Genomic DNA, 12,531 nt, shown 5'->3' on the forward strand with positions numbered 1-12,531 from the left:
ACAGGTCTGTGCGTGCTCAGCAGAGGTACGCACACGGATGCCTCCTTGGACGCATTTGCCTTTGGGGCCCCATAGGCAACGCGGAGGATTTCCATAGGCAAAACCTGCTCTGGTGTTGGTTATGGTGTACTTTAGGGGGATGCCTTATTTCAGGCTAGCAGCTTGACTTAGCGGAATCACGGACACGCCTCCTTTCGGCCGGCCGGACCCTCCTCAGCAGAGAGCCCCGGCTGCCAGCTCCATTCCACGCCCAGCCCCCCCCTCCGAGCCACGGGCTCACCCTCCCACTCCTGCACCTTCTGTCTGGTGAAAATTTTCTGAGTCATTGGTGCCGAACATGGCCTGCACGTTATACTACTTTTTTCTCTGAACATATCGAACCTATCACATACTGCCTTCTGGCCTCCATGCATCCGAAGGGGAGGCTGGCTCTTCCTCTCCCTGAGGATCCCCAGTGTGTGGTGCGTCAGTCCCACCTCTGTAGACTGCCGAGAGATGTGTCTTTGCCCAGTGACCTGGGCGTCTCTTCGGCGCGTGTCTTCCGCTAGGCGCACATAGTGCTCCTTGGATGGGCAGAGTCAGGGTTGTCGGGCAACTTCCAAACCCTGTCACGTTAGGTCTTCGTGGAACTGCTACGTGAGTAACTCTGCCCCACCTCTCTCTGACGTTCCCGAGTCGTACATGTCAGTCGTGGGCATGAGGGTTTCCCGCAGACCTCTGTGGAGCCCTTCACTTCATTTCTTTGAGGTTTAACTCTCCACCGAACCCCGCATGACCGAGTGGGATCTGTCTGAAGGTCCACGGGTGCTTTCAGATCTCCTCTTGACGTCCAAGAGGGAATGTTTGCTGTCAGCCTGTGGGCTTGGCAATGTACAGATTTCAGCCTCCGTCCAGACTCCGCCCGTCCTCGCTCCCTCTCTCCCTCCCCCGCCCACCCTGTCCCCAGGCCTGCCTCCTCCTCTGCCCTCCTCTCTCCCTCGCATCCCCACCTCTCCCTCTCTGTTCCTCTCCCTCTGTCCACCCTCCCTCTTCCTCTCCTTCTCCGCGCCGCTCCCGCTCTTCCCCCGCTCCCTGTCCGGCCCCCCGCCCCCCAGGCTTCTCGATCTCCATGATGCGTTGTTTTGGGTGCACTATTTACTCAGGACGCTCCTCTAGTGTCCTGGGCATGTATACAAGACCAAATTCAGTTTGGACTGTAGCAGTAAACCCACAGACTGGGTTGAGTCAGGGACAGTCTCAGATAATTGTGCTTCTCCCCTGCAGACGGCCGGGCGTTGTCATCCCTGCAAAGTCCCTGGTTTGCGTTGACCAGTAGAGTTTGAAACGCTGACGCCCTACCATCCAGAACCCTGCACGTCACCCCAAGCGTGTTCCTCCTGCCTCCTTCGGTTCAAAACCACCCCTCCCGTCACGGGCGGCCCGACACATTCCTCTTCTGTACCTGAGGCCCTCCCACGATACGACACCAACGCCTCATCCTTGCCGTCACCCACTGGGCCTTCCTGGCACCCAAGGCGCCCTACATCCTCCATATTCCGGTACGCCTCCCTGCAGGGACCGGCATGGAGTGCGGGAGTGTCGAGAATGGCCTTGTGGGTAGCTGAGAATGGGCAGGGTGTGCCGCCAATGCTCACTTTGCCATCCCCTCCCCGACTGGCACTCCACTCAGGGACAGACAGACCAAGGAAGAACTTGCAGCAGAGCTGGGGCAGCCAAGACAGCCACAGCTCTTCAGCAAGGCGGATTAAAGCTGTCTCCGTGGACCATTATGCTGGAGATCGGACATCCCTGGCAGTTATGGTGAGGCGGGAAGAAAGACCCAGGAAAAGGGAACGCGGAGGTCAGACAAGGAGGGAGAAAGCAAAGAGGAAGGGCCAGGCAGAGGTAAGTACGGTGGGAACCAATCCTACCAGTGGCTTTGACGAAAGAACACCCCCAGAGTTACCGTTTTTTCTTTCTTGAGATTTTATTTATTCATTTTACAGAGATGAGACACAGCGAGAGAAGAAACACAAGCAGGGGGAGTGGGAGAGGGAGAAGCAAGCTCCCCGCTGAGCACGGAGCCCTATGCGGGGCTCCATCCCAGGACCCTGGGATCATGACCTGAGCCAAACGCAGAAGCTTAAAGACTGAGCCACCCAGGCCCCCGGCAGAGTTACTCTTTAGGCTACCTGGCCCGCCCATTAGCATGCCATAGAGTCCCAATCCCGGAACTGACTGGGGCTGTGCCAGTGGTTGTGTGAGCACGGAGGTGGCCTCGGACCTTGGCTCCTTGCTCATGCCAGGCCAATGATCTGTGTGCGGTTCCTCTCTTTCTAGGAGAGGCGGGTCGTTGGGGCGGGGACGAGCCTGCGTGCTGGATCCTCCTGGGCCGCCTCCTGGCTCCCTCCCGCACCGGGCGGCGAAAGGGGTGGAAGCCTTGTGGACAGCCATGTGGCAGTGGTTGGAGCACCAGCTAATGAGTGCAGGGCTTCCCCCGGCGTGACTAAGAAGGGGCCGGGTGAGGTTCCCGGGCGGCGGGGGCCACCCTATTGAGCGGCTGGCTGTGAATTTCCCGGTGCCAGCAGCGTGTTCCCAGTGGAACGGATGAGAGTGTGAACACGAGGTTGGTGGTACGAGGGAACTCCCGGGAATGGCCTGGTAGGTGTCAGCGAAGAAAATGCCACGGTCCAGGCCCGGACGCCACCCCTGAGGAGATGAAGCAGAGGGCGGGCTCCCGGGAGGGGCGGGGCGGGGCTGGTTGCGGCCACGCCCACCGCCGTGCCGCTGGTTGGACCACGCGGGCGGCTCAGCATCCTGGGCGTGAGGGGTTGAGGGGGGTGGTAACATCCCGCCAAGGGCACATGCGTGCCGGGGGCGCCACCCCCACGCCACCCAGACGCCGCGAGTCCGCAGGCTTTTGTGCGCATGCGTCCGCCAGGCCCCCATTCTCCGGTAGGAGCCCGCCTCGAAGCGTGGGCGCCAGAGCTTCAACTGCTCGGCGGTTGCCGGCGCCGCGTGCTCGCCCCCCCAGCTCCTACCTTCCGCGGCTGTCGCGGTTGGGGTCCAAGGCCCCATGGAGAGCGAGGCGCCGTCCGGGGACGACGGGGCTGCTCCGGAATCCTTGACCAGCTTAGTCCGCGGAGGGGCCGGTGACGACTCGGGGGCCGGTGGGGAGGCAGGCGCCCGGGCCGAGGCGGGGGCGCCGCAGGCCCTAGGCTGGGGGGGCATAGTGGTAGAGGCTGCGCTGGAGGCTGAAAACCGGCAGCGCAGAGGCGAGGCCGCCCCGGGGGAGGAGTTGGTGTTGGTGGCGGAGGATATCATGGCGGTGATGGAGGTCGTGGCCGTGGAAGACGGGGAGGTGACTCAAGCAGAACAGGACGAGGAGCTGCAGGAGCTGCCGCAGGAAGAGCCAGCCGGGGCCCCGCTGGCCGCGCTGGAGGTTGTGCAGTTAGCGCTCAGCTCTCTGGATGCCCAAGCTACCAGGGCCTACGTGCGGCACAAGCTCAGGGTGAATCAGAAGCGGAGTTCTCACCTGGCTCGCCGGAGGGCCATCATCCAGTGCATCCCTGGCTTCTGGGCCCAGGCCGTATCCTTCCTCCGGCTGGTGGGGTTTGGCTGCTGTGCAGGAGCACCGGGGGGAGGGCAGCAGCAGAACCACGGCCACGGCCATGGGCGCTGAGGGGAAGGGTTCCAACCCCCTTCCCCAGGTGGGAGTGGGCCCACGGTCCCGATAATGCACAGCAGAAGGAGGCGGATCGGGGCGCGCGTGAGAACGCAGGGGCTAAGACCTGTCCAGACCGTGTGTGATCAGAAGCTGCAGGCGGAAGCTTTGGGGCTGCAGCTCTCCCAGCAGGCTTGCGGGGTTCAGGGAACACGGGTCAACAGCCTTCGACAAGTAGTGTAGCCCAAATCCCACTTGGCTCAGAAAACCTATTGGAAGGAAACCGTTGTTGGGACATGGGGCAAACGGGGAGGCTGCCCGAACCCCTTCCCTGTCCTTCAGACCCTGCGTGGTTTTCCAAAGAGTTCAGGGCAGACCCACCATCTCGTCCGCACGCGGGTTGCCAAGCCAGTCAGTGGGCCGCCTCGCTTCGGCAGACCGCGGGAACCCAGACACGGCGCTGCCGGGGTGCTGCAAACCTGTCTCCACCAGCCCCACACAGCCAGGCCGAGGCCCCAGGCTCAGGCGCCTACATGCACCTTTCCTCCCTGCCAGGCTCTCCCCCTCTGTGTCCTCGCTCGCCCCCTCGCTCTGTCCTCTGTGCCCTCCCCCTCTGTCCGTTCCTCCCGGTGTGGGGTCTCTGTGTCCCTGTCTCTCTTTTGCTTTCCCTCCCGCCCCCATCTACTCCTTTCCCTCCCTCACTCGCTGACTCTGCCAGGACCAGCCTTTGGGCCGTGGGTGTGCAGCCGTGCTCCACGTGAGCCGAGCGGCCCCCTCCTGGGCGCAGGAGGCCCCTCAAAGTTACCAGACCTCAGGCAAACACACAAGCAAAGAAGACGTGAGCGTGGGAGGGAGCACATCCAGGCATCCAAAGAAGTGACCGCCTGCAGGCCACACGCACAGGCCAGGGGCCCGTGGGAAGGGAGAGCATTCAGGCCCTTGGCCTTCCCCTGTTGTCGGGTGCCGGCAGCCTCTGAGGTGCTGGAATCCAAGGCACTCCCCAGGGTTGAGCAGGTGGGAAGATAGGGCAGGAGATGAGGACGTTGGGAGCCCGGCCGTGCCTGGTGATTCTGCACATGCACTGTCCGGGTCTCTTGCTCTCAGCCGGCAAGGGCTGGGTCGCTCCTGGCTCTCGTACCGTAGCAAGGGCTGCCGAGACTCCTTGACCCAAAGCAGATCCTGAATCACCCCAAGATATCAGCCGTGACGGGTGACCAGGGCAGAGACGTGCTCAGCTTCATGACCAAGTTGGAGGTCAGTCCTGGGAGACGGAGGCTGGGGGAGGTCCGGTGGGAGTGGGCTTTGAGCAGGAATGGGCCCGGCATAGTGGTTAGGAGCGGCAGCCAGGCAAGCAGCCCCGGATACGTAGAGGACACGTTCCCACGTGCCCTCCTCTTCCTCCGGCGGGGTAGGTGGAGGAATTGTGCCGTCCTAAGTACCGCTGCAGGTTGATGTTTTTCTTTGAGAACAACCCCTACTTCCAGAACAAAGTGATCATTAAGGAGTATCACCTTAGCATTGCCGGTAAGAGTGGGCTTGAGCTTCGAGGGTGCTGGGGTCGGGCAGGGGGCCCTTGGGAGCGGAAGGGGAGGTAGGCGGGGGGGGGGGCCCGGGGGGGGCAGGGCCGGGACCCTGCCTCGGAGGGAGAGAGGCGGGGAGGTTGAGAGGGAGAGAGGCCGAGAGGGATTGGTTGCTAGGCCGTTGAGAGGCTTTCCTAAATTTTCCATTCCTGCAGGATATCGGGCGTCTCATTCCACTCCAGTGCAGTGGTTCTGGGACAATGCACATGGAGCTGCCAGGCGCAGGCACGAAACCACCAGCCTTAACTTCTTCAACTGGTTGTGTGATCCCTGCTCCCCAGGGTCTGACGGCATCGCCGAGGTGGGGACTCTGCGGCCTTCGTCCGCCGGGGTGATGCCTGGGCCCCGGTGCTTGGGAACGGGGCCCGGGCTCCTTGCTCAGCTAGTCTGTTTCCCCACCAGGTCATCATCGAAGACCTGTGGTCCAATCCCCTGCAGTACTACCGGAGGCAGGAAGGCAGCCGAAGAGAATGAACTGAGAAGAGGGCCTGTCGGTGAGCAGCCGGGGGCGCTGGGTCCTGACTTGTGTGTGTGGCAGGTGCCGGGACACAGGCTGGTTGGCGGCGGGGACACTGAGGCTCAGGGGAGCCTTGGCCCCAGCTCACCCAGAGAGCGGTTGGCAGGGTGAGAGGGGAACCTCGGGGAACTCAGGGTCCCCATCCAGGCAGGTGCGCCCATGCGGGCACGTTCAGGGACCCCAGGATGGCAGCTGGAATGTCCCAGGTCACTCCGGAGAAGGAAGACTTCTCCACCCCGTTTCTCTGAACCCTCACCCGTGCCCGTCGACCCCCTCTCAGGCCTTCTGCCGTTCGTTCATTTGGGGATGTCCTGTGTGTCTTTACGAGTGGGGCTGCCTCCTTCCATTCCCGCTCCTGTGCCCAGAATCCCAACTTCCCTCCGCGGTCCCGACCACCCCGTGGCCTCGCACAGCCACACGGCCATTCTAGGGAATGGCACTGGGCCTTGAGCAGGAGGCTCGTGAGGCTCTAGCTGAGTTGGAAGAGGGATCCCACGAGGACAGAGGACACCCTCAACACCGCCTCGGCTATCCTTGGTATTATGCAATTTCACGAATCCCTGACGTGTGTGTGTGTGTGTGTGTGTGTGTGTGTGTGTGTGTGTGTGTGTCGTGTGCATGGCAGCTGTGTGGACGTGTGTGTGTGTGTGTGTGTGTGTGTGTGTGTGTGTGTGTCGTGTGCATGGCAGCTGTGTGGACGTGTCCACTTCAGAGCATCAGAATCTTACCAACAAGAAATCGTCGAGGAGGCCACCACCGCTGTGAGAGATGTGTGGACGAATCTACGTGGTGCTCTGCCTGCACAGGTCACAGTTGTGAAAAGGATCACCAGTGCCCGCTCTGGAGAGTATCCAGCACCTATGTGGGGAAGGCGAGAGAGGCATAAACAAGTTAAGAAGTTCTTTGCGTCTGTGTGTGGGTTTGTACTTGGAGCCAGGATATGGGGAGGAGGCAGTCAGCCTAGTGGGACCCTCCACCCCATGGCCTGTGGGATTCCATGTGTGGCGGTGAAGTTCAGCATGGGGGCAGGGCAGTGGAGGTCAGGGCTCGGCATGCGGACAGAGCACCCCCCATCCTAGGTAGGGTCTACGAGGAGCTCGGTCAAAGGCAGACCTCTCTTCATGGGAGCCTTGTCCTTTAGGGTAGGGCACACAGGCGGGGAAGGGTCCTGGCGAGCGGGACCCTCGTCGCCTGGTGGCTCCAGGCACCGCCTCATTGACACCGCTTGAGGAGCTTGGCCCAATAGCCTTGCTACCTGGAAGCGTGCCCCACATGCTGTGATCGGTTCCCATGCGTTCAACCGGTCAGGAGCACTGCAAAACCCACGTGTCCCGAGGAGAAGATGGAGGCATTTCCTTGTGCTCCCTGCAGACCCAAGCCCTCCTGCGCCGCACCACCTGCCCACAGGGGACAGTTCCAAGCACGTGTGACGGAAGGCAGGTTTGAGTGCTGGGCACTGTGGCTTTGTGAGTGGGTTGTGTGGGAGGGAGTTGCATGCCCACGTACACTTTCGGGTGTGTGTCAGCGCATGTGGGTTCGTGTATGTGTGCCTGTGCGTTCGGCCCCCTGAGCATGGCCCTTTCCCGGGGATCTTGTGTGTCTGTGCAGTGTGTGTGAGTTTGCATGCGCACGTGAGTGTGTGGCAAGGGTGCATGCCTGTGGTCCGAAGACCATGTGTCTTGGTGTGTTTCGAGAGTATGTGTTTGCAGGCGCATGGGTGTGTGTGTTTGGGAGGCCACGTGTGTGCATCAGTGTGTAGGGGCCCAGGGTGTTTATGTGCTGCATTTCCATGTTTGCATGCCCACGTATGTGTTAATGTGCGTGTCCAAGTGCGCATGCTTGTGTGCCATAGCACTTGTGAGTTGGTGTGTGTTGCGTGTTTCCACACAGATGGCTTGTCTGTTTGTGTGTGTGTGTCTGTGTGTGCGCGCGCGCGTGTGGGCCCACATGCACATACCTTTGTGCGGGCACCGTGTGTTTATATTTAATGGGAATGCGTGTTTGCATGCGACACATGGGTGTATGTGTGTGGCCAAGTGTGCGTTTCTGTGTGTCGGGGATGTTTTGTACCTCCATGTGTTGTGTGAGTGTGTGTATCTTTCATGTACACATCTGTGTGTGTTCCTGGCAAGTGTGCATGTCTGTGTACTGGAGACCAAATATTTTGGGTGTCTGTTTCCTGAGGGTGTCTTTGGCCATGCGTGGGTTGGTCTGTGTTTGGGCGGTCAATGTGCATGCCTGTGTGCGGGGACCGTGTGTGTGTGTTGCATGGTGTTTGTGTTTCCCAGTGCACGTGAACGTGTGTGTGCAGGCGAGTAGAAATTCGCCTGGCTGTCTGTGCTATTCCATGGGCATATTGCGTGTGTGTGTGTTTTCAGGCGTACCTGGGCGTGCGACTTTCACAGGGGTCCGTATGTATGGAAGAGTTCCAGAGACCTTCCGTGTGAGCGTTGAGTGTAAGTGTCATTGGTGGCACAAGGGTGTCTGTTGTGTGTGTATTTGCAGGCTTTGGGTGATTGTGTGTGTGTGAGTGTGTGTGTGTGTGCGCGCGCACGTGGGAGAGAGAGAGAGAGCGGTGCCGTCCGCATGGGTTTGTGTTTATGTGCGTGCATGCGGCCCTCTTCATTCCCGTGTGTCGAGCCCGGGAATGTGTGTGTGTGTGTGTGTGTGTGTCGTGTGCGTGTGTTTGCATGACCTCGTGAGTGTGTGTTGCATGTCTCTGTGTGTTTGCAGGCACGTGTGAGTATGAGGGTGTGTGGCCACTGGCCCATGCCTGTGTGTCGAGACCGTATGCGTCTGTGTCGTGTGTCCAAGCATTTGCACGTGCACACGTGTGTATGAGAGTGTGTGTAGGCCCCGGTCAGCGAAGGAGAGGGCCTGTGGGATTGCTAGCTCTGCCGATGATGGAGAAAGGGGCAAGAGGCCGAGGGCAGCCACGTCCCTCCGGACACACAGGCCTCGTGTGCATTCCGTGGTTCTTCAGTGGTCCGTCTCCCGTGTCGATGCACAGACGCAAAGGGGCCAAGCCAAGGGGGGCGGGATGGGATTTGGCAGGCGGTTGTGAGGCACACCACCCATCTGTGCTGATTGAACACATGGTTCCAGGTGTGGGAATTAGCTAGGGGTTTCACCCTCTTCCCAGGCCACACACCTCTTGTGGTGTGGCCTCTCTCACCTTCCCTCCCCGGCAAGGGCTAGGCCAGACGTCTGTCATTGCACGAATGTCACACGGGAGTGGGAGTGGACGTGGACAGCATCCACATGACGGGCGAACGGATGCAAACCACGGTCCGAAGACTGTGGGGGCGCATATTAAATCCAGTCTGGTGGAAATACGTGGAGACCCGGTCGGGGACTCTACCTGTATACACGTGCACGGTTCTCCTGACTGAGACGGGGGCAGGGGGGCGTGTAAGAAGCCCCTTTTGTCGGTGATGCCTGTAGAGACAGGCTGGCCTTGGCACCGACCAAAAGCCCCATGCCATTTTTCAGGCTTCAAACCACACTTGGGCATCTCTCACCTCATTTGTGGGCCAGCTCTGGGTATGTGATGGCCCAGCTTGCCGATCCACTCACGGTCTGACCCGGCTGGCCCAGAGCACGTAAGGCTAGGGAGGATGCGTTCCCCTCTGTAGGCCAGACGAGCTGGCAACCCCTTACCGGGGCATTCGTGCCTTTGGCAGCATGCAACATTAGACGCTCCGTCTGTGGGGTGGGGGGCCGGGCGTTCGTGCTGCCGGTCGCCTGGGTCCCGTCCTCAGCTGCTTGCCGCCTGGCTTTCCAATGAGTGGGCCCTGAGTTCACTGTGCCGGCGGACAGCATCCACCTGCCGCCCTCTCCACAGGGTTGGGTCAGACTTCCTCTTCAGGGAGGGGCGTCTGGGTCACCTTTCCTGTATGCTCTTGGCCCCAGGAAAGGTATGTGTCCCTCTGTCCTCCCTTACAAACACACTCGTTCTCTGTGTGAGTGTGTGAGCTGTGTTCGTGTGCGCAGCCGGCTTGGCACCCTTTCGAGGGTCACCGGCGTGGCTGCCGGTCCCAGAGCGGGAGAGGGCTTTGATTTCCTGGGAGAGGAGCTGCTCCGAGATGCAGCTGCATCTTCTGTCCGGAATTCTTTAGGTACCAGAGGCCGTGTGCCCACAGGGGTCAGAGAAATTGCGCCGGGAGACAGAGTCAGACAGGAGGCCGGCGAGGAGAGCGTGAGGAAAGGACAGTCGGACGGGTGGAGTGAATGCTCTTCGTCGCTTTCCTCCTGGCCAGCAGAGGGCATGCACGGGGACAAAATGTAGCGGCATATTTCCCGGAGGCGGCAGAGGGGTTCGGGGCCTCTGTGTCCTGGAAACGCACTATGAATACTCCAGGGTCTGGGCTGACCATTTCCACGCACACTGGAGCAGGCTTCCCGTGGTGCACACAGTATCCTGGGTCTTAGAGGAGTCTATTCGGGAAGGTTGAGGGACAGCCTCGCCTTGTCGGTACAAAATCCAGGCAGAGCACGCACCTGACGAGGCCGTGGGAGGCGCGGGCAGGGGGGGTGGGGTGGCGGTTGTGTTGGGGGGTGGCGTAGGGGTGGGAGGGGGGTTCGGTCGGGCTGGGAGCTCGAGGCCACCGCGGAGGAGGCACGCAGGCAGGCTCTCTGGCGGGCTGGCAGGCTCCGGTGGGATGAGGGGCGGGGCCGCCAGCGGGCACGCCCACCGCCCTGCCCAAGCTTAGAGCCAAGGGCCTGGCTGAGTCCTGGGCGTGCTTCCGGGACTCCATCCCGCCAAGGCCGCATGCGTGGCCCGGCCACATCTGCCTCTTGCACACCTCGCCCCAGGCCCTTGTGTGCATGGGTCCCATTGTCCAGAGGCCTCCGGGAGGAGACTGCTCTCGGTCGCCGTCCCTGGGTGCCAGAGCTGCGCTTGGGGAGGAACCTGAGGAGGCCTGTGCTCACAACTCCAGCCCTTCCCTCCGCAGCTGCCCCGGCGACGCAGGGTGCGAGGGAATCCCGGACCCGCCTCAGTCGGGAAAGGGGCCGGTCACGTGGCGGCTGTCCCCGGAGATAGAGGCCCCTGGGGCGCGCCGGGGGCGCTGAAGTCCCTCGGTGTGGGGATGGCGGGCATGGCTGTTCGGGAAGGGGAGGAGCGATGGGAGGGAGAGGGTGCCATCCTGGCGGTGGAGCTGGTCTTATGGTGGGTGCTGAACCTTGCCGTGTTGGAGGGCGAGGACGGAGACGGCGAGGAGGCCACGGAGGACCCGGAGGAGGTAGAGGAGGCAAGGGCAGTTTAGGAGTCGGAGGAGTAGAGAGAGAGGGGGACGGTGAGGAAGAGGAGGGTGAGGAGGAGGAGGAGGAGGAGGAGAGGCTGACAAGGCTGTGGAGGAAGAGGGCGAGGAGGCTGTAGAGGCTGAGCAGGAGCAGGGCGAGGAGGAGGAGGATGTGGACAGGGAGGAGGGGGAGGCTGAGCATGCTGAGAAGGAGGAGGCTGAGGTGGTTAAGCAGGAGCCAAGGGAGGAGGAGAAGCCCGAGGAAGAGGAGGAGGTGGAGGGGCCTGAAGAGGCTGAGGAAGAGGAGGGGGAGGAACAGGCTGAGGAGCAGGCTGTTGCGGAAGAGGCTGAGGTGGAGGAGGCTAAGGAGGAGCTTGTTGGAGAGGAGGTGGCTGAGGCAGAGGAGGCTGGGGAGTGCGAGGAGCCTGAGGAGGGAGAGGAGGCTGAAGGGGCTGAGGAGGAGGCTGAGCACGAGGACCAGAGGGAGGAGGGCCAGAAGGAGGAAGAAGGGGCGCAGGAGATGCAGGAGAAGCAGAAAGGAGAAGAACAGCCAGAGGGGCGGCGGGGTCCGATCCCGTCCTCGCTCGAGGCTCTAGAGGCCCTGCAGTCAGAGCTGGAGTGCGTTAAGAAACAAACCAGCAGGTCCTACTCCGGGCTCAGGCTCAGGTGTTGTCGGAGGCGGCAGCGTCCCCTGGAACACCAAAGCGCCCTTATGCGGTGCATCCCTGGCTTCTGGGCCAAGGCTGTAGCCTTGACGCTGTCATGGAGGGACCCCGATGTGGCCGGGCTAGAGCAAGAAGTACCGAAGGGAGGGGGCCGTTGAGTATCAATATACATCTGGAGGTGAACCCCCCACCCCCAGCCCCACCCCAACTCCCCGGGTTCCGGTGGCCACGCCCATGCCCTGGTGATCCGGACAGCCTGGACATCCCCGCCCTGGGTGGGGGTGGGGGCTGGGGGCCTCTGGCTGCCCTTGATGTCACACGAGGCTCTCGAAGTCCAGTGGAGGTGTAGGACCAGAGAGCCAGCTTTCAATTAGGCATTAGGAGTCGCAGCAGGGCGTCTTCCCACAAAACAGGTCCAGCTTAAGCTCAGGTTCCCCTCGGGGTAACGTGGCAGGCGGAGGTTGTGAGTGCCCACCTGCTCAGCCTGAGGCAGGAAGGTGTGCTTGTCCGGAGATGAGCTGGTTGTGTCTGGCTGTCAGCAGAGGAGGATGAGCTGCGGAGGTGGGCCTGGGGCGGGAGGGGTTGTCTCTGAGGATTCTCAGCCCCCTGTGTGAGTGCTGAGACCTGCAGTATCCCGTGAGGGGGCCCGGGGGCATTGAGGCAGTCCGTGTGGACGGAGTATGACCCGGGGGAGCAGAGGGGAAGCAGTGCCCAGCTGCTGTCCAGACTTGCACTGTAGTTCTAGCACTTTCATCTCCAGCCCTCGGAGGGTCCTTGACTTACAGCAGTTTGTGAAACACCCACAGATGTCAGCCGTGATCAGGAAGCAAGATCACGCCCTCCTTGGCTACATGACGGATTTGAAGGTCTGTACAGCCGCCTT

The 12,531-nt window shown here is 61.4% G+C and overlaps 1 protein-coding gene and 2 long non-coding RNA genes across 3 annotated transcripts; all 3 read left to right on the forward strand.

Moving 5' to 3' along the window:
* The first annotated feature begins 1,108 nt into the window (after positions 1-1,108).
* On the forward strand, positions 1,109-2,796 carry LOC148161285 (uncharacterized). The gene is made up of 3 exons (XR_015767681.1): positions 1,109-1,538; positions 1,670-1,884; positions 1,986-2,796. It is a non-coding gene; the product is annotated as an uncharacterized LOC148161285 (long non-coding RNA).
* A 102-nt stretch (positions 2,797-2,898) lies between these two features.
* On the forward strand, positions 2,899-5,238 carry LOC148161286 (testis-specific Y-encoded protein 1-like). Its single transcript, XM_088020829.1, has 3 exons — positions 2,899-3,568; positions 4,820-4,897; positions 5,128-5,238. Exons 1-3 carry the CDS (start codon positions 3,056-3,058, stop codon positions 5,236-5,238), a joined length of 702 nt encoding a protein of 233 aa, XP_087876955.1. The 5' UTR covers positions 2,899-3,055.
* A 162-nt stretch (positions 5,239-5,400) lies between these two features.
* Positions 5,401-6,642, forward strand: LOC148161287 (uncharacterized). Its single transcript, XR_015767685.1, has 3 exons — positions 5,401-5,524; positions 5,626-5,717; positions 6,430-6,642. It is a non-coding gene; the product is annotated as an uncharacterized LOC148161287 (long non-coding RNA).
* Positions 6,643-12,531: the final 5,889 nt, after the last annotated feature.

This window comes from Eumetopias jubatus, unplaced genomic scaffold, assembly GCF_037043125.1.
Source record: "Eumetopias jubatus isolate StellerSeaLion01/CBP00866 unplaced genomic scaffold, mEumJub1_p1.0 scaffold_258, whole genome shotgun sequence".
NCBI lineage: Eukaryota > Metazoa > Chordata > Mammalia > Carnivora > Otariidae > Eumetopias > Eumetopias jubatus.

Excerpts from the sequence above, each read along its gene's own strand:
- LOC148161286 (XM_088020829.1), top strand. The coding sequence starts at position 3,056 with ATGGAGAGCGAGGCGCCGTCCGGGGACGACGGGGCTGCTCCGGAATCC. Across the intron at positions 3,569-4,819 it reads CTGGCTTCTGGGCCCAGGCC|ATCCTGAATCACCCCAAGAT; the intron begins GTATCCTTCCTC and ends GACCCAAAGCAG. Across the intron at positions 4,898-5,127 it reads GCTTCATGACCAAGTTGGAG|AACAAAGTGATCATTAAGGA; the intron begins GTCAGTCCTGGG and ends CCCTACTTCCAG.